General features: G+C 49.0%; 1 protein-coding gene across 4 annotated transcripts in view; it reads right to left on the minus strand.

Annotated features, from left to right (window-relative positions):
- Window positions 1–18,020, minus strand: part of TNFAIP8L1 (TNF alpha induced protein 8 like 1) — a 155,847-nt gene extending 137,827 nt beyond the window's left edge. The window contains exons 1-3 of one of the 4 annotated variants that reach the window (XM_083594951.1): window positions 17,763–18,014; window positions 13,466–13,540; window positions 2,189–5,829 (exon numbers count right to left, since the gene is read on the minus strand). In XM_083594951.1, coding sequence (XP_083451077.1) covers window positions 5,264–5,824 — 561 coding nt within the window. In that variant the 5' untranslated portion in view covers window positions 5,825–5,829; window positions 13,466–13,540; window positions 17,763–18,014 and the 3' untranslated portion in view covers window positions 2,189–5,263. Of the gene's footprint in view, window positions 1–2,188; window positions 5,830–13,465; window positions 13,541–17,762 lie in introns of those variants that run through there. The other 3 variants (XR_014543364.1, XM_083594950.1, XM_083594949.1) reach the window with 3 other exon arrangements.
- Between the last annotated feature and the right edge of the window lie 9,112 nt (window positions 18,021–27,132).

The raw sequence follows: 27,132 nt of genomic DNA on the forward strand, positions 1-27,132 counted from the left end.
GTACAGCTTCTGGGACATGTGGCCAGCAGGACTAAGCCGCTTCTGGCGAACCAGAGCAGCGCACAGAAACGCCGTTTACCTTCCCGCCGGAGCGGTACCTATTTATCTACTTGCACTTTGATGTGCTTTCGAACTGCTAGGTTGGCAGGAGCAGGGACTGAGCAACGGGAGCTCACTCCGTCATGGCGGGGATTCGAACCGCCAACCTTCTGATTGGCAAGTCCTAGGCTCTGTGGTTTAACCCACAGCGCCACCCGCGATATCATTTAGGCGCTGACAAATTGGACTGTTTGCTTTACTAAAACCCAAAGTGAGTCGCTGTTGCGGTGATAAACCACAGGAGAGAAGTTTTTGATAGGCAATTTTAGTCCAGGCGCTCGTGTGACAATCTTGCAGCACTAGACATATTAGACTTGGGGGATTTGAGTTTAGGCGAAGCCAATAGTTAAGTGTCCTAATCCTGATCCGTAATTCTACCGGGGGAAGATTAGCCTCTTGGACAGATAGAAAAATAGAATTGTAGAGTTGGCAGGAACCCTGACGGTCATCTAGTCCAACCCCTTGCAGTGCAGGAATATGCAATTCGAACCTGCAACCTTGGCATTACCAGCAACCACACTCTTTTAACCAGCGGAGCAAGCTTTGGTCTGACTGGGTAGGGAATCTTCCTGTGTTTCGCTGCGAGCAGCCGTCCTTCCTCTGAGGACAGCTTTCCTTGGCATGTAATTAACAAGGCTCTCGGCAGGTTGCTGACTAACGAGTGGAAAGGGATTGCTGCTGCATCTCTGGCCTCCTTCTCTGGCAGCATCAATCACCTGTCGTTCTGCGGCGCTTCCGTGCAGCTGCCGACGTTCCAGCTGCTCAGCGTTCGCCGGCAGCTGGTGGGGTGTGGAAGGAAGATGCTCCAAGATTCTGGGAGACGAGCAATCTCTGAATTGACTTGCTTTGTTTTTAGAAGGGAGACCTCCTGGGCTTAGAGGGTCGGCTTAAGTCCGGGAATATCTTCCCAATAGGGCCGGCTCACCCATGAGGCAAGGTGAGGCGACTGCCTCAGGTGGCAAGGTTCACAGAGGCAGCAGATCCCAATGTAAATCTTTATTCATTATTACAGTGGTACCTCGGGTTAAGTACTTAATTCGTTCCGGAGGTCCGTTCTTAACCTGAAACTGTTCTTAACCTGAAGCACCACTTTAGCTAATGGGGCCTCCTTCTGCCGCCGTGCCACCAGAGCACGATTTCTGTTCTCATCCTCAAGCAAAGTTCTTAACCTGAAGCACTATTTCTGGGTTAGCGGAGTCTGTAACCTGAAGCGTCTGTAACTCGAGGTACCACTGTATTATTATTATTATTATTATTAATAATAATAATAATAATAATAATAATAATAATAATAATTTGGTTTTTCAAATTACAGTTTTACAATCTCATATGGTGCTGGAGGAGACTCTTGAGAGTCCCATGGACTGCAAGATGATCAAACCTCTCCATTCTGAAGGAAATCAGCCCTGAGTGCTCACTGGAAGGACAGATCCTGAAGCTGAGGCTCCAAGACTTTGGCCACCTCATGAGAACAGAAGACTCCCTGGAAAAGACCCTGGTGTTGGGAAAGATTTAGGGCTTTCCCAAAGCAGGGGGCCGGTCCTCCTTGTGGGGGGGGGGCGGACTATATTTTGGAAAAAACAATAATGAGCAAATTCCTGTGCCCCACAAATAACCCAGAATTGCAGCGATAAATGATTGAGGAAGAGAAAAAGGATCAAAGAAATTGAATCATAAGCATTGAAATTAGGGGTTGCTGAAAAAGTTTAAAACAGGGATGCAGAAAAGGGAGGTATGGGGAAGTCGTTGAAATAAGGCTTAAGAAAAAAAGGTTATGAAATTATACGTGTTCATATGTTTGTTTGTCTATGTATTGTTAGTTGTGAAGTGTCTTATTCATGTTGGAAAATCAATAAAAATTTATCAAAAAAAAAACAAAAACAAAAACAAATAACCCAGAGATGCATTTTAAATAAAAGGACACATTCTGCTCATGTAAAAACACGCTGATTCCCGGACCATCCACGGGCTGGATTTAGAAGGCGATTGAGTCGGATCTGGCCCCTGGGCCTTAGTTTGCCCACCCATGTGCTTCACTGTATGAAACATACTCTAGAAGACGATGAAAACACCAAAAAGACACACAGCAGAATGTGGACGGTTTAATTTATTTCCCCCGGCGATTATGATCTTTAAGCTTAAAGGCTCAAAGAGTCTAAAGAGTAGAAAACAAAACAAAACAAAACTCAACAACACATGTAAAAGAATAAACTTGAAGATGACCTCGCAATCGTTCCAGATATACCCCAAAATGAACTTAATTCACATTCTGTTCACCAAAAATTCTGGGAACTGCTTCCAGGTGTAGCTCAGAGATTTCTGAACTAAGTCAGTGAACATTGCCAAACTAGCACAGTGCTGGGTATACTTTCTCTCTGATTGCGATGCTGTGACCTTCAGACGCCTTTGAAAAGGGTCAGCCAAATTCACGGAGAAGGAATGAGGACCAAGGAACGGGATTGTGAACTGGCCAAAGGTACAGTGGCACCTTGCTTTGCAACCGCTTTGGATTACAACCACGTCACACCGGGAAGTGCGTGTCCCTTTTTTTTGATTACAACCCATTTTTTGGGAGGCCCCACTGGCGAAAGAGCGCCTTGGGTTACAACCTGTTTTGGTTTACAACCAGAACTCCGGAACGGAATATTGTTGTAAACCGAGGTACCACTGTATCTGAGTAAGTGCTACCAAACTGCAGGGCTGAATAAATCTCCCCTCCACAGCTGTCAACTTAAAGATTTGAAAATAAGGGACCAGCAGCCTCGAAAATAAGGGACCAGCAGCCAAAATAAGGGATTTTAGTCAACCAGCTCCTTTCCTTTCCCCCATGTCGGACGTGTACGGTACTGTGATACGACAACGGAAAAAGGCGAGAGGGATGGTCATGAAAAGAAAAAATCTTCTCGGGCAGGTTGGCTTCAGGATCGTTACCAGGTCCCGGCGAGAGGTGACAAGGCCCCAGGGAAAAACAGTGCAGCAGGTAATCTAAAGGGATCCCCCTCTCCCTAGATCAGGCACGTCCAACTCCCAAGAGACCTGTTGCATATGCCTGCAGCGGCAGAGCTTCGTGCTGCGGAACAGGGGGTGGGCTGGTGCGCGTCCTGGGGACGGGGTGTCCAGCACGGGGGGGGGGGGGGAGCTGCAATTGCACCCTGCCGGGATCACGGTGCCGCTCCCCACACCCTCCTCTTCCTCTGCCAGTGCATGCCTGCCCTAGATCTTGCACCCGAGCAAGACCCTGCATATCTAGCTGTGCATGCTAAAGTCGTAAGGGATGCCTCAGGTGGCTGAAGCAGCGATAGTTCTCTCTTCGCTGGCCCTTTAAAGAAGGGAGTGAGCCCTGCCGCCCGACAGGATGGGCCGGACGCAGTTACCTCCGCCTGCTTAGAGCTCCCAAAGTCTCGCTGGAGTCCAGGGAAGGGGGGAGCTACCTGGCTGCTTTTTGCTCGGGGAAGGAAACCCCCAGATGGTACCATAGTCGCGCCCCGTAGGCGGATCACCCTCGCCCCCAAGTGCACATCATCTTTGCAGCTCCTGGTGCGCCCCAGGAGTTACGGACTCTTGGGTGTGTTGGGTGGCGGGCGCTGCGACTCTCCAACAAGCTGACATTCTCCCCCGAAGTCACGTTCCTCCCTTATCTCCCGAGACAGACGGATGCTCACCGAGGCCCTGCCACGATGTAAGCAGACCCTTGCGGGGATGGGTCTTATCCCTGCGAGTGGGTCTGGCTGGGAGGTGGGGATAGTAGCCCTTTTCTCCCAGGCAGCATTGAAACCCGGGAAATTTAAGGGACATCATCAATCCGGGACAGCAGCGGGACACGGCGCTTGGATAAGGGAGTGTCCCGCCAAATAAGGGACGGTTGACAGCTATGCTTTCCTCCCACCCTGCAGTGTTTAGGAAGAGGAAGGGGTTGGTTGTTTTTGTGTGTGTGACAACCTCTTAGCCCAAATTGCCACGAGGGCTTCCCCAAAGAACCTGCCTGTCCGCTTTTGGAATCGGGATGCTAAGCTAGGGAGTCTTTCAGCCTGACGACCCTGCAAAGGAAACCTTCTGCTTTGGAGAAGGCCGGATTCAGACCCACCTTCCATCTGGTGGTAAGGGAAGGTCTCTGCAAAACCATTTCATTTCGCGGGAATGAGGTGTGGGATGTAATCCATTGGAGCAGTCAAATACAACATTCCTAGTTTCCCTAGAGTGGGCACAAGCAGGGGATGGTACTCCAGTCAGTATAACTTCCTGTTCTGCTGGTCTGGAGCTTCCTTCCGCTGCATTTGACCTGGGAGATGGGTGCAGCCCAGGCTGACTCCATAAAAGAGCCAAGTCACGCAACCATTTTCTTTTCTTGATGCTGTTCTCTTAATGTTTTTTTGCTGTCTTCTGGCTCTCAGCCAGCAGCACACGATCTTAATCTCCATATGAGATGAACTCACACTGTGTTCTGTAACTACAAGCTAAAGTCTGCCTTCAGGGATCAAACTGAACTGAATGTGAGTAAACTTCTTGTTACTTTTATGGAAAGATTCTTGTGCCTTTATTCTTTTAAGAGGGATAAAAAGGGACACCAGGAATAATCCATCTGGGCAAGCCAGATTGGATTACAGTGGTACCTCGGGTTAAGTACTTAATTCATTCCGGAGGTCCGTACTTAACCTGAAACTGTTCTTAACCTGAAGCACCACTTTAGCTCATGGGGCCTCCCGCTGCTGCTGCTGCGCTGCCGGAGCCCGATTTCTGTTCTCATCCTGAAGCAAAGTTCTTAACCTGAAGCACTATTTCTGGGTTAGCGGAGTCTGTAACCTGAAGCGTATGTAACCCGAGGTACCACTGTACTTAACTAAAGAGATTCAAAACTGAGGAGAATCTGCTCTGCTGCATGACTCGAACGTGAGTGAGGGAAGGATAATACTTAATCAATATATCCTCTCCTGCTATCATTAACATTCCCACATGAAGTGGAGGAGGAGGACGGACCATTTTAACTAGGAACAACACCCTCCCCGCAAGCCCCTAAGCATGACCAAGCCGAACCCCAAAAGACCACAAGTTGCTTCGTGCCATACAGCATGGAGAAGTCCAAGTGGAGGCCACCAAAATCAACAACCATCTCCTGATGTTCCCTTGCCAACACAGAAAGCTTTCTGAAAGCTGGCAGGCCGGGCTCTCAGATGTTCCCTTCGTCGAGCATTTGGTTGAGCCCTTCGCAGATCCTCTGCAGGTGCGTGCGGTAAGGCTCGGACGACCCGTAGAGGGCCGAGAGGAACTCGTAGTCCGCAAAGTGGTTGAAGACGTGGTTGATGCGTGAGTGGGACTTGGCTGTCAGGTGAGTGTTGACCGCCTGGTGGAGCAGCTCGGAGCACTCCTTGAGCATATTGGACAGGACCCGCCGGTCGAAGGTGAAGTCTATTTGGTAGAAGCTGACGGCGGTCATGGCCAAAGCATGCAACTTCTTCCGGAAGCGATCCATGAGGGCCAGCTCGTCCGCGTTGAACTGTCCGTTGCGGTAGAGGACACCCAGCTTCATGACCACCTTGATCAGGTTCTTGATGATCTTCTGGGCTTCCTTGCGGTTCCTCGTGTACTCCTTGGTGACCCGGTACAGTTCGTCCAGGATGTCGCTGCTGGTGTCGTCAATGAAGATGCTGGCCATGTTTTTGGATGCCATCTTGCTCAGAAGCTTCTTCTGAGCTTGCAGAGCCAGGTTCTTGGTGCTGAAAGTGTCCATCTTTTCTGGAAAAGGCGAGAGCACACAGACATAATAGTAATAATAATAATAATAATAATAATAATAATAATAATAGTAATTTGTTATTTAAAGGGACGCGGGTGGCGCTGTGGTCTAAACCACAGAGCCTAGGACTTGCTGATCAGAAGGTTGGCGGTTCGAATCCCCGCGACGGGGTGAGCTCCCGTTGCTCGGTCCCTGCTCCTGCCAACCTAGCAGTTCGAAAGCACGTCATAGTGCAAATAGATAAATAGGTACCGCTCTGGCGGGAAGGTAAATGGCGTTTCTGTGCGCTGCTTTGTCATGCTGGCCACATGACCCGGAAGCTGTATGCCGGCTCCCTCGGCCAATAAAGCAAGATGAGCGCCGCAACCCCAGAGTCAGCCACGACTGGACCTAATGGTCAGGGGTCCCTTTAGCTTTACTTTTAATTTATTATTTATAGCCCACCCACCTGGCTCAGTTTCTCCAGCCACTCTGGGCGGATCCCAACAGAATAATAATAATAATAATAATAATAATAATAATAAAGCGATGAAACATCAAACATTTAAAACTCCCCTAAACAGGGCTGCCTTTAGATGTCTGGGCTGCCTTCTGCAAACCTTCCACTCCATCGTAAATTGTTAGTAATGCTACCTCTGGATTTTGGGTCAGTGTTAACCCAGTGATTTCTGTTAACCACCCTTTGCCAAAAAAATTGTACATATTTACACCCCCACCACATGTGAACATAATCCCCTGTTTCCTGGCATCCCCTCCAACATAACACCGAATATTCCTTGTTTATTTGATTTAATCTGACTGGTGTTAAATACCGCCTCCAAATTAGGTAAAGGTAAAGGGACCCCTGACCATTAGGTCCAGTCGTGGCTGACTCTGGGGTTGCGGCGCTCATCTCGCTTTATTGGCCGAGGGAGCCGGTGTACAGCTTCCGGGTCATGTGGCCAGCAGGACTAAGCTGCTTCTGGCGAAACCAGAGCAGCGCACGGAAACGCCGTTTACCTTCCCGCCAGAGCGGTACCTATTTATCTACTTGCACTTTGACGTGCTTTCGAACTGCTAGGTTGGCAGGAGCAGGGACCGAGCAACGGGAGCTCACCCCGTCGCAGGGATTCGAACCGCCGACCTTCTGATCGGCAAGTCCTAGGCTCTGTGGTTTAACCCACAGCGCCACCCGCATCCCCCTCTTTCTGTAGTCAGCAACTAATACATTGAAATAACAACAACTACAACTTGCAGGGGGCTGGACAAGACGACTCTCAGGGCGGCTTCCAACTTGACAATTGTATGATTCTAGCTTCCTTTCGGAAGCCAACATCTCTGTTTGGGGCTCACTTACCGGAGCGACGGCTGGCTCCTGTCGCTTGCAACCAGAGACCCTGCTCTACATAGCCATCTCTCTTGCCAAGGGGATAAATCTTTCATACAGCCGTACAAAGAGGACCTGAATAATTTACGGAGCAGCTTGTGGAAGAGAGATGCAGGGAAGGAGGGCCAGGAGCAGACCAGAAAGATAAAAAAGGAGGCCTCAATTGTTTTCAGCGGTGACCACCTCCATCCATACTGTTGCCAAACCCAGATGCGTGTGGTTTGTCCCGAGGAACGAGGGCTGGCTCAGCTTTGAATGAACGAGTTTGCTGAATTCGTTCAAAGATCTCCGGACCTCCCCTTGAAAGCAGCCCCAGCGGAACTGAACATGAATTAAGTTCGTTTTGGGGGTAGGACTAGAGCTCTGTATGCATAATAATAATAATAATAATAATAATAATAATAATAATAATAATAATTTATTTATACCCCGCCCATCTGGCTGGACTTCTCCAGCCACTCTGGGCAGCTTCCAACCAAATATTAAAATACAGTAATACATCAAACATTAAAAGCTTCCCTAAATAGGGCTGCCTTCAGATGTCTTCTAAAAGTTTGGTAGTTGTTGTTCTCTTTGACATCTGGTGGGAGGGCGTTCCACAGGGAGGGCGCCACCACCGAGAAGGCCCTCTGCCTGGTTTCCTGTAACTTGGCTTCTCGCAGTGAGGGAACCGCCAGAAGGCCCTCGGCGCTGGACCTCAACGTCCAGGCAGAACGATGGGGATGGAGACACTCCTTCAGGTATACTGGACCGAGGTCATTTATGGCTTTAAAGGTCAGCACCAACACTTTGAATTGTTCTCGGAAACGTCCTGGGAGCCAATGTAGGTCTTTCAAGACCGGTGTTATGTGGTCTCGGCGGCTGCTCCCAGTCCCCAGTCTAGCTGCTGCATTCTGGATTAGTTTCCAGGTCACCTTCAAAGGTAGCCCCATGTAGAGCACTGTATCCAGTACAGTGGACGCTTGGGTTGCGAATGTGATCCGTGCGGGAGGCACGTTCGCAACCTGCAGCGTTTGCAACCTGCAGCGCCACAATTTAGTGCTTCTGTGCATGCACGAAACCCGGAAGTAACCCGTTCCGGTACTTCCGGGTTCGGCGCAGTGCGCAACCCGAAATCACGCGACCTGAAGCGTCTGTAACCCGAGGTATGACTGTATTGAAGACCCAATTTGATGGGTCACCTTTTCAGTTGAGGTGAGTTTGCTCTACAGACTATGTTGCAAAGGAACAGCTGGAAGTTGCCTCCAGGCAGCTAATCGGCACCGACTTCAAACTCTGCTCTCTGCAGGGATCAGCTGTGCTACGGAATCTTGTAATGCAGCTGATCCCAGCAGGCTTGAAGTCAGAGATGATCCCTGATGGGCGGGCAGAAGAAGAAGAAGAGTTTGGATTTGATATCGCGCCTTTCACTCCCTTTAAGGAGTCTCACAGCGGCTAACATTCTCCTTTCCCTTCCTCCCCCACAACAAACACTCTGTGAGGTGAGTGGGGCTGAGAGACTTCAGAGAAGTGTGGCTAGCCCAAGGTCACCCAGCAGCTGCATGTGGAGGAGCGGGGAAGCAAACCCGGTTCACCAGATTACGAGACAACCGCTCTTAACCACTACACCGCACTGCCTTCAGATTCTGCTTTGGCTACTGGGATTGGCTGTGCTGTGCTGCTCCCTGTAGAAATTCTACATGACAGCCGAGTGCTTTGAGTCAGCACCAATCAGCTGATAGGTACTGAATTTGAGTGCTGTTGTTTGCTGGGATCGGCTGTGCTTATAGAATTCCCCATGGAGAACTCTATAAATCCAGCAGATTTTGGCTGAACATTAGGAAATGCTTTTCCAATGACAAGAGCAGTTGGCTCCTCACCTCTCTCGCCCTGACCTAGCCACTGTGATCCACGCGACGGTCACCTCCAGACTTGATTATTGTGGGGCTGCCTTTGAGACTGACCCAGAAACTCCAGCGGGTGCAGAATGCCACGGCGAGACTCCTTACAGGGTCCTCGCAACGGGATCACATTCACCCAGTGCTATACCAGCTGCACTGGCTCCCGGTGGAGTACAGGATCAGGTTCAAGGTGCTGGTTTTAACCTTTAAAGCCCTATACGGCCTAGGACCCTCGTACCTACGGGACCGCCTCTCCTGGTATGTCCCACGGAGGACCTTATGGTCTTCAAATAAAAACATCTTGGAGGTCCCACAGGGAGGTTAGGCTGGCCTCAACCAGAGCCAGGGACTTTTCAGTATTGGCCCCAACTTGGTGGAACGCTCTGTCACAAGAGACCAGGGCCCTGCGGGACTTGACACCTTTCCGCAGGGCCTGCAAAATGGAGCTGTTCCGCCAGGCCTTTGGCCAAGGCAGTCTGACCCCCTCCTTCTGTAATCTTCACAGAACTCTAATCCGATGGTTGCCATTAATTTGATTCTGAATTGATTCTGGAACGTATTTTAATTAACTGCGTGATTTTATGTACACTGTGCTGTTTTTACCTGTTGTTAGATGCTCTGAGCCCGGCTTTGGCCGGGGAGGGCGGGATACAAATAAAAATTTATTATTATTTTATTATTATTATTATTAATAGCTGTTCAACAACGGAATAGGTTTCCTTGGGAGGTGATTGGCCCTCTGGGACAGCTACCTGTCAGGGATGTTGTGGTTGCACTGGAAGCCCTGAAGCCAGCAGGGGGTTGGACTAGCCCTTCTGCGACTGTCAGGGAACTGCCATCGGAACTAGAGGAGGAGGCGAGGCTCCACAGCGATGCTGGAGAGGGGCCAAGCAGGGAGAGAGGCAAGTCTCCTGTTGGGGAAGAAAATCAGCGCTACACCAGGGATAGAGGGGGGCCAATGGGGGAAGCAGAGAGCAGGCTCCGGGACTCTTCACTGGACACCAGCGGGGAGAGCACAGGTCCTCCGCTACCCACGCCCTCCCTGCGCAGAAGACTTCCACGCAGGGAGAGTAGGAGGAGACTGGGCGTCAAACAACTTTTATGTTGGAAAAGGTTTAAGAAACGCCCACTGACGGATTCTGCCAGCGACTGAACAGCCACGGAGTGGATGGCTGTCTGGCGAGAAATGGTTTAACCAGCCAACCTAGCCCAGAGCGGCGGCTATTTACGCACAAGCAACCCCTAAAGCCATTACAGCGACTGTGCTGCTGGCAAAGTTGAGCTTTCTGGAAAACCCGGCTAAGATTGCAAGTGCAGGCTGACAATTGAAGGAGGAAGCCGTTCCATGGAAGGCCAACTTGCTGTGCTCTGGAGCTGCATAAATATTCCCGCTAATGAGCCAATTAGTTACACCAATATTAGGCGAAATATTAGGCGTCATAGCAGATTGGGCCATAAATCACGTCGGCAAAGCAGCGTCCCGTGGCAGCTTTCCTGAGCCGTGACGTTTGTTTTCCAATCTGGTTTGGCGATCTGAGTTGGGATTTGACCTCCGAATCCTCAACCTGAGGACCCCTCTGCTCCCAAACCTGAGTGATATGGCAGTTAATAAATTAAACGCACACTTTCTTGCACCCGGGAGGCACGATTTGGAAGCTCTCTTTGCAACAGGAGGGCCAGGAAGGCGAGTCAAAGGTGAACGATTCACAAGTTTGTGTGATCGTCCGCTGAAGCTTAACCCCTGAACCTCTTTTCCTGCGCAGCGAGAAAACAGGTGACGCAATTAAAGGGGGATTTCTTCTGAGCACAGGATATATCGGCAGGAAATGTGCTGACTGGAATTGAAGCAGTGTGACTGCCCCAGATCTCTGGCAGGAGCAAGCAGCGCTGAAATTGGGAACATGGCTGGCTGCTCCCAAAGCACAAAACCATCAGGAATTTGCAATAAAACAGACCTCTAGAGTAGGGCTACCAGACGTCCCCGTTTCCCGGAAAGTCCCTGGATTTGTGAATAAGTCCCCGGACAAATTCCATCCCCGGAATGTCCCCGGATTTCATCTAATGTCCCCGGGAAATGCAATAGCGGCAGTCTCAGCAGCCTGAAGCAGTTGGCTCTGGCTGGCTTCAGGAGCTGCTCAGAAGTCCCCATATGATGGTGGTTCAAGGGCTCTCAGATGCAGCTTCTGGGCTGCCTCCACCTTCCTTGACCCCAGCAACTAAGCTGTGAAGGGAGGCTTCACACTGCCTATCGGAGCAGCCTCCCATCTCCTACTCCTGGCATGTCCCACAGAGAAATTTACGGTCTGCAAATAAAAACATCCTGAAGATCCCAGGCCACAGAGAGGTTAGGCTGGCCTCAACTAGAGCCAGGGCTTTCTCGGCCGCGGCTCCAATCTGGTGGAACGCTCTGTCACAAGAGACTAGGGCCCTGCGGGACCTGACATCTTTCCGCAGGGCCTGCAAGACAGAGCTGTTCCACCAGGCCTTTGGTCAGGGCGCAGCCTGACCCCCTCCTCTGGCAATCTGCACAGAATTTTGCTTAATGGTTGCCATCAATTTGATTTTAATTAATTTTATAATGAATGTTTTTAGAATGTTGGATTATTTTGATTGTTGTTAGCCGCCCTGAGCCCAGCTTCGGCTGGGGAGGGCGGGATATAAATAAAATTTATTATATTATTATTATTACTTGCGTGCAAGCAGGAGCGGGGCAGGGATCTCTCAGTTAGGCAACGGGAAACCTCCATTCCCAGCTGATGGATCCCCGCCCTCTCCTGCTTGCACACAAGTAGGAATGGGATTGGGGCCTCACTGCCACTGCTCTCGGCCCTCCTTCTCCGCCTTCCATGCCTGACCCACCGCACACCACTGACCCACCACTGAAGAACCAACAACTCAGGAGCCGCCCAGGCTTGTGGATGAAGGAGATAGAAGCCTTGGAGGAAGGGGAAACGTGGCGGTTGAGGTCAAGGTGGCAGCCACCCTCTGTCACTGCCATTGCTGCAGCATCAATGTCCTGAACATATAAAGGACCCCTGACCATTAGGTCCAGTCGTGGCCGACTCTGGGGTTGCGGTGCTCATCTCGCTTTATTGGCCAAGGGAGCTGGCGTACAGCTTCCGGGTATGTGGCCAGCACGACTAAGCCGCTTCTGGCGAACCAGAGCAGCGCACGGAAACGCTGTTTACCTTCCCGCCAGAGTGGTACCTATTTATCTACTTGCACTTTGACATGCTTTCGAACTGCTAGGTTGGCAGGAGCAGGGACCGAGCAACGGGAGCTCACCCAATCGCGGGGATTCGAACTGCCGACCTTCTGATCAGCAAGTCCTAGGCTCTGTGGTTTAACCCACAGCGCCACCCGTGTCCTTATCCCGAAAGTGTAGTATTTATTTATTTAATAGTTAAAGTGTCCCCGGATTCATTGAAAAAATCTGGTAACCTTACATATGGACGCTGAACCTGAAGCACCGAAACTGTGAAGCTTCTTGCAACTGGGTGCTGCACATTGTTTCAGTAGAATCCTAGAATCACAGAACTGTAGAGTTGGAAGGGAACCCAAAGAGTCATCTAGGTGAGCCCCCTTGGAAGGCGCGAATCACAACTAAAGAATCCATGACAGATGGCCGTCCAACCTCTGCTTGGAAACCCCCAACGGATGAGAGTCCCCCATCTTTCCCCTGTTGAACTGCTCTTACTGTCAGAAAGTTCTTCCTGATGTTGAATCGGAATCTCCTCTCTTGTAACTAGAAGCCATGGGTTCGAGTCCTACCGTCCAGAGCAGGAGGGCAAGTAACATTGCTATATTTATAGTATTGAAATGTGGCTTTTTGTATGTCATTCTTTCTGCTTTGCTGTTTAAAGACAAGGCAAACCTTTAAAAATGTAGCATAAACACCAACAACTGGGAAACACTGGCCTGCGAGCGCTCCAGTTGGAGAACAGCCTTTACCAAAGGTGTCGTGGGTTTTGAAGACGCTCAAACTCAGGGCAAAAGGGAGAAACGTGCTAGGAGGAAGGCACGCTTGGCAAACCTTAACCGGGATCAATTCCCGCCCGGAAACCTCTGTCCCCACCGTGGAAGGACGTGTGGATCCAGAATTGGCCTCCGCAGTCAGTTACGGACTCATTGTTAAAACTGTGTTTATGGTAAGGTTACCAGACGTCCCTGTTTCCCGGGGACAGTCCCCAGATTTACAAATCAGTCCCCATACAAAATCCATTTTAGTTGAAAAGTGTCCCCAGTTTCATTGAAAAAAATCTGGTAACCTTAGATAATCTTACTCAGCTACAAGGGATTGCCAAGGAAGAAGAAGATTGACATGTGGCCTTTTGTATGTTATTCTTTCTGTTTAGCTATTTTTCTAGAAAAAGAGGTGCCAGAACTCACCGTGAATGCCTCTCTCTTTCTATTAGAACGGCGCCCACCGGAGAGGGGCCAGAACTGAGTTCCAGTGAGATCTGGCTGGGGAAAAAGAAAAGCCCAGGCTGTTATTGTGAAATGTTTACTTTGCTATTGTTCTGCTACGTTATTATGACATATTTTGGGGGTAGCATTTGATGAAAGTGCATCTCTGTTCCTTTGTTGTAAGCCGCTCTGTGTGTTCAAAGGCTGCATACAAATACCATATTTTTCGCTCTATAAGACGCACCAGACCACAAGACACACCTAGTTTTTGGAGGAGGAAAACAAGAAAAAAAAATATTCTGAATCTCAGAAGCCAGAACAGCAAGAGGGATCGCTGCGCAGCGAAAGCAGCAATCCCTCTTGCTGTTCTGGCTTCTGGGATAGCTGCGCAGCCTGCATTCGCTCCATAAGATGCGCACACATTTCCCCTTACTTTTTAGGAGGGAAAAAGTGAGTCTTATAGAGCAAAAAATATGGTAAAATGAATGAATGAATGAATGAATGAATGAATGAATGAATGAATGGAACTGGGACTTGATTCAGAGCAAACACACCTTAGCGTTGTGTTGTGTGGCTGCAGTCAGCCTTTCTCCTGAGTAGGCCATGCATAGGCTTGAGCCAACTGAAGCCTCTCTACCCAATGGAATTTAGGGACAAGCTTTCGGAAAGGACAACCTGAGACGATTATTTGCTCAGAAGAGGAATCAGCACTTGGTTGCTAAACAGCGAGTCATCCTTTTGGGTTACCTTAACTTGCTGCTATCTTAAGGAAATCAGCCCTGAGAGCTCACTGGAAGGACAGATCCTGAAGCTGAGGCTCCAAGACTTTGGCCACCTCATGAGAAGAGAAGACTCCCTGGAAAAGACCCTGATGTTGGGAAAGATGGAGGGCACAAGGAGAAGGGGACGACGGAGGACGAGATGGTGGGACAGTGTTCTCGAAGCTGCTAACATGAGTTTGACCAAACTGCGGGAGGCAGTGGAAGACAGGAGGGCCTGGCGTGCTCTGGTCCAGGGGGTCACGAAGAGTCGCACACAACTAAACGACTAAGCAACAACAACAACAAACTTGCTGCTGGGAGGATTAAAACGCCGAATGAATATCCAGATGCAAAACGGTGTTTACTTTTGATTTTGGCGATTAGGATCGTAATTACGATCTCAGCCCTGGGTGCTCCTTTGCGGGTGAAAACAAGCTGGCGAAAGCAGAACCTGCAAATTCCTTAGCAACCGCCGTTAAACTCAGGGTGCCGACTTTTAAACTGTGTGATTTTCTAAATTCTAACTGAGGAGGGTAATTCTGTCTGCTCCACGCTGTTCTCAACGTTTAAATTTTGTGTACAAGTTGCAGTAGCTGGTGTTTCAATTGGGTCTGGCGATTTTTTACGCACTCGTTTATATACATGTTTGTATTCTGCACTCAAATTACAAGCGGCCACGTCACCCCATCCAAATCTGTGAGAGCTTAATATTTTCTTTAAAAAAACAGGTGTTTGTGTATTTTGAATGTTCTTCTCCTTTTCTGCCTCCCACATGCATCCTTCCGGTGCTTCCTCTTGTTTGCAGCAAATACGTAACTCTGGAGCAGAAAACTCATGCTCAGAGTCACTGTCCTTGCATTGTTTCTTATTTAACCCCCCCCAACCAGGGAGTAAAAACACTTTGTACGTGCTCAGAGGCGCCATGTCCACACATCAGCAGAAGCTCGCTCCTTTCACAAACATACGTACGGATCTTAGGTCCCTTTTATATATACTGCTTTGATCAGCAAAATTGGCACAAGTGCCACATAATACTGTACTTTGGAACTCCCTGCCTAATGAAATTGCTATTGAAATAGCGCCTTCTCCATAAAAAAACATTTTTGTTTAGTCAAGCCCCCCCCCACCCCCCAATGCTTGGAAAGCTGAGGTAATTTCAATGCTTAGAAAGCTGAGGTAATTTCAATTTTGTGTGTTTTAAATTGGGGTTGTGATTCTTTAAATAATAATAATAATAATAATAATAATAATAATAATAATAATAATAATAATAATTATACAGTTCTATCTTTTTCTAAACTGCTTTGAGTCTTCCATCCTCCCCTCTTACTGTCAAGAGGTGTATGACTTTTTATAAAACAAACAAATAAAAATAAATTTAAAAGCAATTAACAGCTTAACTGCCATGTTCGTTTAGAAGCCCTAATACCAGCTGCCGGAGGTTGGCTGTGGTTTCTCGATAACTACTTCATGAGGTTGGGCCCTGACACTATGTGTTGGCTCCCATGGTTCCTTCAAGGCACTCTGCACATCCCCAGATGCACCCTTCTTTGTCCTCCTGTCCTCCTCTTACAACAGGCATAGGCAAACTCGGCCCTCCAGATGTTTTGGGACTACAACTCCCATCATCCCTGACCACTGGTCCTGTTAGCTAGGGATGATGGGAGTTGTAGTCCCAAAACATCTGAAGGAAGGGCCAAGTTTACCTATGCCTCTCTTAAAGGTAAAGGTAAAGGGACCCCTGACAATTAAGTCCAGTCGCAAACGACTCTGGGGTGTAAAGGTCGAGGGAGCAGGCGTTTGTTCGCTGCCGCAGACAGTTTTTCCGGTTCATGTGGCCAGCAGGACTAAGCCGCTTCTGGCAAAACCAGAGCAGCGCACGGAAATGCCGTTTACCTTCCTGCCAGAGCGGTACCTATTTATCTACTTGCACTTTGACGTGCTTTCGAACTGCTAGGTTGGCAGGAGCAGGGACCGAGCAACGGGAGCTCACCCCGTCGTGGGGATTCGAACCGCCGACCTTCTGATTGGCAAGTCCTAGGCTCTGTGGTTTAACCCACAGCGCCACCCGTGTCCCTCAAACTCCCGCTTTAAAATCGCTAAGGGTCTTTGCAGACCACTTCAAGATTTTTCTGCCTGCTGCGGCAGCAACTGCGATTCCACAGAATTCAAAATGCATGCGATGAAAAGCTACGTGGGAATTGAAAGAAGCCATAAAAACCACAATTAAAAATCCCGCCTTCATCCACAAATTTGCAGGCATATCATGGAACCACCTGCATGAAGTTTACAGACCACACTTTAGGAACCCCACAGCTAAACTTTTGAGGTTCTTTCCAGCTCACTGATTGCAACTTGAAAATGTTTCTGCCCCTCTTCTTCAGAAATGAGCTCCCATTTGCTCCTGGCCAGCTTGATGGACACCTGCCTGTTTGCTTCAAGGGTCAGCAGAACCACTAAAGTGTTTCTGGGGATAGCAGCTAAGTCGGGAGAGCAGGTAACTCCTAATCTCAAGGGTCGTGGGTTTGAGCCCTGCGTTGGGCAAAGCAGATTCATGGGTTGGGCTAGATGACCCGCGGGATCCCTCCCCACTCTAAAATTTGATGATTCTTTGAAATGCCAAGTTATTGTTTGCATTATACCTGGAGACAGCGGGTAAGACCTTGTGGCCATAGCAGGGGTTAGATGGTTGTCTGTCATGGATGCTTTAGTGGAGATTTTGGTGGCGCTGTGGGTTAAACTACTGAGCCTAGGGCTTGCCATTCAGAAGGTCAGCGGTTCGAATCCCCGCCACGGCGTGAGCTCCCGTTGCTCGGTCCCTGCTCCTGCCAACCTAGCAGTTCGAAAGCACGTCAAAATGCAAGTAGATCAATAGGTACCGCTCTGGCGGGAAGGTAAACGGCGTTTCCGTGCGCTGCTCTGGTTCGCCAGAAGCGGCTTAGTCCTGCTGGCCACATGACCTGGAAAAACTGTCTGCGGACAAACACCGGCTCCCTCGACCAGTAAAGTGAGATGAGCGCCACAACCCCAGAGTCGGTCATGACTGGACCTAATGGACAGGGGTCCCTTTACCTTTACCTTACCTGGATTACAGCGGGTTGGGCTGGATGACCCTCGTGGTCCCTTTTAGCTCTACAATTCTATTATCTTTTCTACTCTTTCCCTTTCGTTCTTCTCCTCTTTCTTTCCCCCCTTCCTTCTCTCTTTCGTCTCCCTCCCTCCTTCCTTTCTTCTTTCCTCCCTTCTCTCTTCCTCCTTCCTTCCTTCTCCCTCCTTCCCTTCCAAAATAAACTATTTTACAGAAAGCAAAGCCATGGCCATCAGCAAACCACCCAAAAACCACTGCAGAGCCACATTTTTCCTGGCTCACAGCCTCCCGTCTTGGCATCTAGACAAGAAGGAAGTGCGCCTTAGCCCAGCCACTCCAAGTCTGTCCAGTCGCCAGCCCTTCGGGTTTCGTGGGAACCCGGCTGCCCCGGGGCAAGCGCGCGCGCGCGCGCTCTCCTGCTGCCTCTTACCTGGTCTGATCCTTCCACATGAGCCGCAGACCCCCTCCGGGTCTTCTCCAAACGGGTCCCCCTAAGCAAGACCCTCCAATCCGCCTCTTCTTAACCTCAAAGATCCGCTTGAGGAAAAGGAGGATTCTTTGGGGCTTGTTTGTTTGTTTTAAAAAGATGTTGCAGATACCCTTAATTGAAAGACAATGTCTCAACTTGGCCAAGGCTCGCTTTCTGCTAGCCGCGATCTCTCTCTCTCTCATCCGGAGTCCAAGGTTGTTACTCGATGCTTTTTGCAACACAGAGGCAAGTTTCAAATTCAAAGAGGGCTGGAGGTGGCGGTGGGGGGGGGGCGGTGAGGAGACGGGGGGAGGGTGACAGGCCAGGCAGCCAACCAACCATTGCGCAGGGCTACCTACGAAGCAGCCAATGGGGAAGCCAGGAGAAATAGGAGGGCGCAAAGTAGAGGGATGGGGGCGAGGGAGGGAAAGGGGGGCGAGGAAAGCGCATTCCTTGATCAGCCCCTGAGCAGCCTTTGAGAAGCGGGAGGGATGTGGGTCTAAGTAAGGGAGACCCGTCCGTCCCCCCCCCCCCAATCTCAAAGCAGACAAGGCACATTGCCAGAAGTCCTTCTTGAGCTACCTGGGCCGGGTAGTGGGGTGCGCGCACCCTTCATTTCCATTCCTCTTTCTCCCCACTTTCTCTGGGTGCAAAATTGGTTCGCAGAACGCAGCGTGGGAGGTGAACCTTCCAGGTTCTGCAGAGAGATCCCAGGGCATGCCCGGTTGCCATATGTCCTCTTTTCCCAGGACGTCTCCTCTTTTCCATGAGTCGCCGAAACGATCCATAGTTAAAAGTTGTTGTTGTTTAGTCGCATCGCTGTCAGCTTTCCCCTTTTCTTGCGAGGAATCCTATTCGAAATAAGGGATTTAAAAAAGGGAAACGTTGACAGCTATGTTTAGTCGTGTCCGACTCTTGGTGACCCCTGAACAGAGCACGCCAGGCACTCCTGTCTTCCACTGCCTCCTGCAGTTTGGTCAAACTCATGCTGGTAGCTTCAAAAACACTGTCCCACCATCTCGTCCTCCGTCGTCCCCTTCTCCTTGTGCCCTCCATCTTTCCCAACATCAGGGTCTTTTCCAGGGAGTCTTCTCTTCTCATGAGGTGGCCAAAGTCTTGGAGCCTCAGCTTCATGATCTGTCCTTCTAGTGAGCACTCAGGGCTGATTTCCTTCAGAATGGAGAGGTTTGATCTTCTTGCAGTCCATGGGACTCTCAAGAGTCTCCTCCAGCACCAGAATTCAAAAGCATCCATTCTCCGGCGATCAGCCTTCTTTATGTTCCAGCTCTCACTTCCATACATCACTACTGGGAAAACCATAGCTTTAAATATACGGATCTTTGTTTGCAAGGTGATGTCTCTGCTTTTTAAGATGCTGTCTAAGTTAAAAGTAGAAGTTACAGATAGGTAGCCGTGTTGGTCTGCCATAGTCAAAGCAAAAAAAATTTGCTTTGCTACTGGTGCTACTGGAAGAAAAAAATTTTTTTTGCTTTAAAAGTAGAAGTCAGCAAATGCGTCCTCTGGTCCATGGGGTCGCGAAGAGGCGGACACGACTAAACAACTCAACAACAACATACCACGTATTGTTATACTACGTATGTCCACGTGTTTTAGAGAGGGAGACAAACTTTTCTCCGTCTGTTTTCTCTGTGGCACGCATAATTTTTATGAGCGAGGGCTTGCTTCTCGTGGGGCTCTGGCAAGCTTCACAGTCTGCGCGCCAGAGCCAGAAAACTCCTGGTCTTGCGGGTTGACCCTTTTCGTCTGTCTTCTCCTCTGCTCCACGACCAGTTTTCAGCATCCTCACCCACGTCTCTGCAACAGGAGCAGCCTCTGGCTACGCTTGCCATGCGCTCTGCTGGCACTCGGCCTCTTCCGCCTCCAGCATTGCATCTCTCCCCCAGGGGGAAAATGTCGCTGTTGTTTCAGCTCTGTGGGTGGACTGCAAGAGGGTTTTCGTATCTGCAGTTTCCACCACTGGAATGCCTTGAGTAAAAGGTACCTCTGAGTGTCAGCAGAGCATTCTCCCACCTGCTCGGTTTCAGTCCTGGAACAGGGGACAATTCCCCCACCCCCAAACGAAGCATCACGTCTGGTTCCCTGCCTTTCATTTTGGAAAGAAGGTTTCTAGCATTTCATAGAATCACAGAGTTATGCTCTAAGCTTGGGTCCTACAACAATAGGCAGGTGTTGTTGTTGTTGAGTCGTTTAGTCATGTCCACCTCTTCGTGACCCCCTGGACCAGAGCACGCCAGGCCCTCCTGTCTTCCACTGCCTCCCGCAGTTTGGTCAGACTCATGTTTGTAGCTTCGAGAACAATGTCCCACCATCTCGTCCTCTGTCGTCCCCTTCTCCTTGTGCCCTCCATCTTTCCCAACATCAGGGTTTTTTCCAGGGAGTCTTCTCTTCTCATGAGGTGGCCAAAGTATTGGAGCCTCAGCTTCAGGATCTGTCCTTCCAGTGAGCTCTCAGGGCTGATTTCCTTCAGAATGGAGAAGTTTGATCTTCTTGCAGTCCATGGGACTCTCAAGAGTCTCCTCCAGCACCAGAATTCAAAAGCATCCATTCTCCGGCGATCAGCCTTCTTTATGGTCCAGCTCTCACTTCCATACATCACTACTGGGAAAACCATAGCTTTTACTATACAGACCTTTGTTGGCAAGGTGATGTCTCTGCAGGTAGGATCCTAGAATGCAACAACTGATTGGCCTGCAGGAGCAGCCCAGTCAGGCTCCAGGATTGAAGCAGAATCAGCCAATCAGACAGAACCTATTGTGTAAATAATGTATATCGGGGTGTCCAACCGGTAGATCGTGATCTACTGGTAGATCCCCAGCTGATCCTGGTAAATCACGGGATCCTTATCGTGTAATAATCATTTGTTATTTATACCCAACCCATCTGGCTGAGTTTCCCCAGCCACTCTGGGCGGCTCCCAATCAAGTGTTAAAAACAATATAGCATTAAATATTAAAAACTTCCCTAAACAGGGCTGCCTTCAGATGTCTTCTAAAAATAGGGTAGTTGTTTATTTCCTTGGCATCTGATGGGAGGGTGTTCCACAGGGCGGGTGCCACCACCAAGAAGGCCCTCTGCCTGGTTCCTTGTAACCTCACTTCTCGCAACGAGGGAACCACCAGAAGGCCCTCGGAGCTGGACCTCAGTGTCTGGGCTGGATGATGGGAGTGGAGACTCTCTTTCAGGTATAAAGGACTGAGGCTGTTTGGAGCTTTAAAGGTCAGGACCAACACTTTGAACTGTGCTCGGAAACATACAAAACGTGTACAAAAAGTTATAGGGGGAAAGCTGAAAAACTCTGTGCACTTCCCTCCTAAACAATTCTGGGCAATCCATCTACCCCATGCACACTCCTCCTCCCTTCAATGACAATTTTCTTTTCTGGCTGATATTTGGCCTACAAGAAGAGTTTGGATTTGATATCCCGCTTTATCACTACCCGAAGGAGTCTCAAAGCGGCTAACAATCTCCTTTTCCTTCCTCCCCCACCACAAACACTCTGTGAGATGAGTGAGGCTGAGAGACTTCAAAGAAGTGTGACTGGCCCAAGGTCACCCAGCAGCTGCATGTGGAAGAGCGGGGAAGCGAACCCGGTTCCCCAGATTACGAGACTACCGCTCTTAACCACTACAGCACACAGGCTGTTATCGGTTGCAGGCGGCTGACTGATTCGCTTCTGAATTTCGATCTGCAGTCGATGATATGGTACAATACTGTTCACTTTATTTTAGCTGTGATTCCGCATTGCACGGGGTCGGGCGTTGGACTGGTCTCTTCCAACCCTACAATTCTTTGAAATGCCCTTTGCTTGTCCTGTGATTTCAGGAGGGTCTGGATTCAGACTTTGTTTTTAAAGCCTGGGAACAATTCTTGCATCTCGTTTGCTCCTTTGGGAGTTTCTCAGTTTCCCCACTCCACTTTCCTGCAAAAGGTCCTCTGCGATGGCTTGCAAATGTATTAAGTCTCTTTATGCCTCCGCCTCCCAGTTCTGCTACATTACAATCTCCCTCCACCTTTTTCTGTTATTCCATTGCATTCTCCCTTCCCCCCTTTTCCTTGCTGGGGATGCTATCTCCCCCCTCCTCGACCCTTTGCTCCTTCCTCTCTCCCACTCTCGGGGGCCCCTTTCCGGCTGGCTCGCACGTGTTGCTCTCTGAAAGAAGAAAAAGACTTTCTTTTCCTCCTTGCTTTGCAAAGAGGAAAGCACAATTTCTGGGGGCGATGGTGTGCTTGTGGCCTCGAACAGCGTCTCCTCATGTCAAACACAGGCAGCATCCCTCCTTTAGTCTATAAAGAGAGTTTTGCAGGATCAGGACCCACCTTGCTCTGTGCCCTGTTTCTCTCTCTCTCTCTTTTTAAAAACATATTTTTCATTTTTTAAAGAACAACATTCTTATACATTTAAAATATTTTCAATTTCTATACATCTGGGAATACAGTGGTCCCTTGGTTCTCAAACTTAATCCGTTCCGGAAGTCCGTTCCAAAACCAAAGCGTTCCAAAACAGAGGCGCACTTTTCCATAGAAAGGAATGCAAAATGGATTAATCCCTTCCAGACTTTTAAAAACAACCCCTAAAACAGCAATTTAACATGAATTTTACTATCTAATGAGAGCATTGATCCACAAAATGAAAGCAATAATCAATGTAAGGTAAAGGTAAAGGAACCCCTGACCACTAGGTCCAGTCGTGGCCGACTCTGGGGTTGCGGCGCTCATCTCGCTTTACTGGCCGAGGGAGCCCGCGTACAGCTTCCGGGTCATGTGGCCAGCATGACTAAGCCGCTTCTGGCGAACCAGAGCAGCGCATGGAAACACCGTTTACCTTCCCTCTGAAGCGGTAGCTATTTATCTACTTGCACTTTGACGTGCTTTCGGACTGCTAGGTTGGCAGGAGCTGGGACCAAGCAACGGGAGCTCACCCCGTCATTGCGGGGATTCGAACCGCCGACCTTCTGATCGGCAAGTCCTAGGCTCTGTGGTTTAACCCACAGCGCCACCTGTGTCCCTAATAATCAATGTAGCATGTTATTAAATAAATAAGACAGTATTGTTTTTTCTTGCCTGTTGCCTGTCACTGTTTGGATGGGGGGCTTTTATCCATATCCGCAGTCACACAATCAATCAGTAGCTGAACTGGGTTCCACAAACTCACAAAAACAAATGAACCGAAAAAGCCTCAAAAACAAAAACGCAAAATAAGAGAAGAGGAAGGACGGTATAGATTTAGAACAGTGGACTAAGGACTTAAGCTGTGGATTTAAGGTTGTGTGGAGATAAACTTTCGAACCATAGCAATGTTTCAAGATGAAGCTGGAAAGCTAAGAGTTTTGGAATGACGCAGTTAAAAATGCCGTCGCCATTTTGGGAGGCATTGTTGGAGCTCTTGGGTCTGGGAGGAGAAAGAGAGAAATAGAGTTGTTTACATATCGTGGATCAACTCCTCGGTGGGACTTAAGAGCGACAAATGCCAAATTTATGATGGAAAGAGCGATGTTATCTACGAAGGAGATATATGGAAACCATCTGGACTTAGTGGAGGAACGGGAAATCCACACAGGATTATTATTTTGCTTATCGGCTTAAGGAGACTAACAGAAGAGATCGTAAAGGAAAAATAGAAATTATATGAACAAGATATGATGTGGAAACACCAAGATAAGACTGGATAGAATTATGAATTTTGTTTGGACTGATTGGGACTGATTTGGACATTAACGCAGTAATAAGAAGATGATCTGAATCCCCCTTTGGATCTTGAAGTATGGGTTCCCCCAACAAAATTTAAAAATTTGTTTTCTAATTTGGAATTTATGTGATGTGATTTAATTTGATGTGATTGGCCAGTTAATAAAAATTATTTTTTTTTTAAAAAAAGATTTAGAACAGTGGTTTGCAGAAGGTCACAGTTCGGAGGCTGCAGAGGGGAGAAGCTGGGGAATATTGGAAGAGGAACAGCAGCAAGAAGAAGTACCAGGGAGAGACAGTAGACACACTCAGTGTCCTTGGAAAGCATTCCTGACCCACCTCCCTCTCCCAGGACCCGGCGTGCATTAAGAGTAGGAGAACAGAAAGCTCAGAGGCAGAAAGCTCAGATCAGCCGGCGCAGGGGTGACGTAGAATAGGAGAGATGGAGGGGGGTGGGACTTTACATGGAGCAATGCCATTATCTAAGAGAGACTGCATTCCTTTGTCTCTTTCTGTGACTATTGAATAAACTACACGGTAAAAGAACTATGGCAAGAGAAACTGATGGACTACGCAGGACTGGCAAAATTGACATATAAACTACGGGACAAGGACAACTGTGACTTTAAAGATGAGCGGGAACCCTTTACGAAGTATTGAAAGAAGCAACAAAGTGAACTAGACTCCTTAGCAGGCTTTGAAGAAACACTCACGAACTTTTTATTGACAATAACCAGTCAGATAAATGAAGGATTTATACAATTTTGTAACGTGCAGAGAATAGCATTTGTAGAGAAACCAGAGATTGGAGCTGAGGGAAGTCGGGGGGGGAGGGGGAGGGGGGTTGTTTTAGGGAGGGGAACGGGGGGGGGAATTAAGGATGATATGTTTTAAAATAATATGTTTTGTTCAAATTCCTAATAAAATAATAATTTTTTAAAAAGAAAGACTGATGTTGCTTGAGGATAGCACCATGTGTTCTACACAAAGTACCGTATTTTTCGCTCTATAAGACGCCCCAGACCACAAGACGCACCTAGCTTTTGGAGGAGGAAAACAAGAAAAAAAATATTCTGAATCCCAGAAGCCAGAACAGCAAGAGGGATCGCTGCGCAGCGAAAGCAGCGATCCCTCTTGCTGTTCTGGCTTCTGGGATAGCTGCGCAGCCTGCATTCGCTCCATAAGACGCACACACATTTCCCCTTACTTTTTAGGAGGGAAAAAGTGAGTCTTATAGAGCAAAAAAATACGGTATATCTTGATGTTGGCTGTCTCAAAAACAATGGAGTGCACCTGCAAGGGTGAAGTCAAACCGCTGGGGAATCACAACATCTGCTGAGGCTGTAGAGACCGGTAACTCATAACTGCTACCCCCTGTGTTGTTTTTGCTGTGTTAGCAGCACCGAGGGTGCAAGCCTGGGCTGTGTGTCTGGAGCACCTGGGCTGCCCAGACGACAAGACCCTGCTCTCGGCTTTGCCAGTGTGGTCCAAGGAGAAGCAGAGAAAGACGTTTGGCAACAGCTTGGCAGCAAGAGTTGCTGGAAGGAGGTCTGCAAGGTCCTGAGAGACCTACATTGGCTCCCAATACGCTTCCAAGCACAATTCAAAGTGTTGGTGCTGACCTTTGAAACCCTTTGGTCCTGAATGGGGTAACTGTGCCCCTGAAGGACCAGGTGCGCAGCCTGGGAGTCATTTTGGACTCACAGCTGTCCACGTAGGCGCAGCTTAATTCTGTGTCCAGGGCAGCTGTCTACCAGCTCCATCTGGTACGCAGGCTGAGACCCTACCTGCCTGCAGACTGTCTCACCAGAGTGGTACATGCTCTGGTTATCTCTCACTTGGACTACTGCAATGCGCTCTACGTGGGGCTACCTTTGAAGGTGACCTGGAAACTGCAATTAATCCAGAATGCGGCAGCTAGACTGGTGACCGGGAGTGGCCACCGGGACCACATAACACCGGTCCTGAGAGATCTGCATTGGCTCCCAGTACGTTTCCGAGCACAATTCAAAGTGTTGGTGCTGACCTTTAAAGCCCTAAATGGCCTCGGTCCTGTATACCTGAAGGAGCGTCTCCACCCCCATCGTCCAACCCGGACACTGAGGTCCAGCGCCGAGGACCTTCTGGCTGTTCCCTCACTGCAAGAAGTGAGGTTCAGGGAACCAGGCAGAGGGCCTTCTTGGTAGTGGCACCTGCCCTGTGGAACGCCCTCCCATCAGTTGTCAAGGAAATAAAGAACTATCTGACTTTTGAAAGACATCTGAAGGCAGTCCAAGCGGGAAATAACCAGAGCACCCCACTCCAGATTTGCGTAGGGTTTACTCCTGAACCTTATTCAACAGAGTTTTCCTTTTCCTTTGGCGAATAAACTGCATTGCAGGCAAGGGTGTTTGGAGAGGGTGGGGGTTGAACTTTGGGACCTTTGCATGCAAAGCTGTTCTCTGCCACCGAGCTATGACCCTCCCCTAAGTTTCGCTTGCAGGGTGGAGAAGGAAGCAGACGTTTGTGAAACCAGTGCCCATCCCTTTTAAGACACAGAAGAGGCAACGGCGTCTGTTTGCTCAAGGCTAATATGGAGAATTGTTGGCGCACCGCCTGTGTGCATTACCGACACTTTCTGTCAATGGCAGGGCGTGAGCAAAGTTTCTTCTCATCCCTGCAGAGGTCTTCAGCAGCCAGGCCAGAAAGATACAAGAGGTCACTATTTATTCATTTATCTGCCACATCTGACCGGGTTGCCCCAGCCACTCTAGGCACCTTCCAACCAATGAAAAAGCACAATAAAGCATCAAACATTAAAAACTTCTATGTACAGGGCTGCCTTCAGATGTCTTCTAAAGGCTGTATAGTTACTTATCTCCTTGACATCTGATGGGAGGGCTTCCACAGGGCGGGCGCCACCACCGAGAAGGCCCTCTGCCTGATTCCCTCTAACCTCACTTCTTGCATTGAGGGAACCGCCAGAAGGCCCTTGGAGCTGATCCACAGTTTCCTGAATGTTCTTTCAGAATAAATCATACTTATTTACTTCAGGTTATTTGCCCCTTTAGTTGGTGTTTGTCAGATGAAGCCATATTTTAACCGACTCATGGCTAAGTGCATACGACTTATGGTTTGATGCCAACATAAAATGTTTCACAAATGAGACACAACCTTTCGATTCATAACTACTGGGCCCTATTCTCTAGTTATCTCCCGCTTGGACTACGCAATGCGCTCTCTGTGGGGCTACCTTTGAAGGTGACTTGGAAACTACAACTAATCCAGAATGCGGCAGATAGACTGGTGACCAGGAGTGGCCGCTGAGACCATATAACACTGGTCCTGAAATACCTCCATTGGCTCCCAGTATGTTTCTGAGCACAATTCAAAGTGTTGGTGCTGACCTTGAAAGCCCTAAACAGCCTCGGTCCAGTATACCTGAAGGAGCATCTCCACCCCCATCGTTCTGCCCGGACACTGAGGTCCAGCTCCAAGGGCCTTCTGGTGGTTCCCTCCCTGCGAGAAGTGAGGTTACGGGGAACCAGGCAGAGGGCCTTCTCAGTGGTGGCGCCCGCCCTGTGGAACACCCTCCCTCAGATATCAAGGAAATAAGCAACTACCTGACTTTTAGAAGACATCTGAA

The sequence above is a fragment of the Podarcis filfolensis genome (assembly GCF_964270895.1).
Source record: "Podarcis filfolensis genome assembly, chromosome: 18".
NCBI classification, from domain to species: Eukaryota; Metazoa; Chordata; class Lepidosauria; order Squamata; family Lacertidae; genus Podarcis; species Podarcis filfolensis.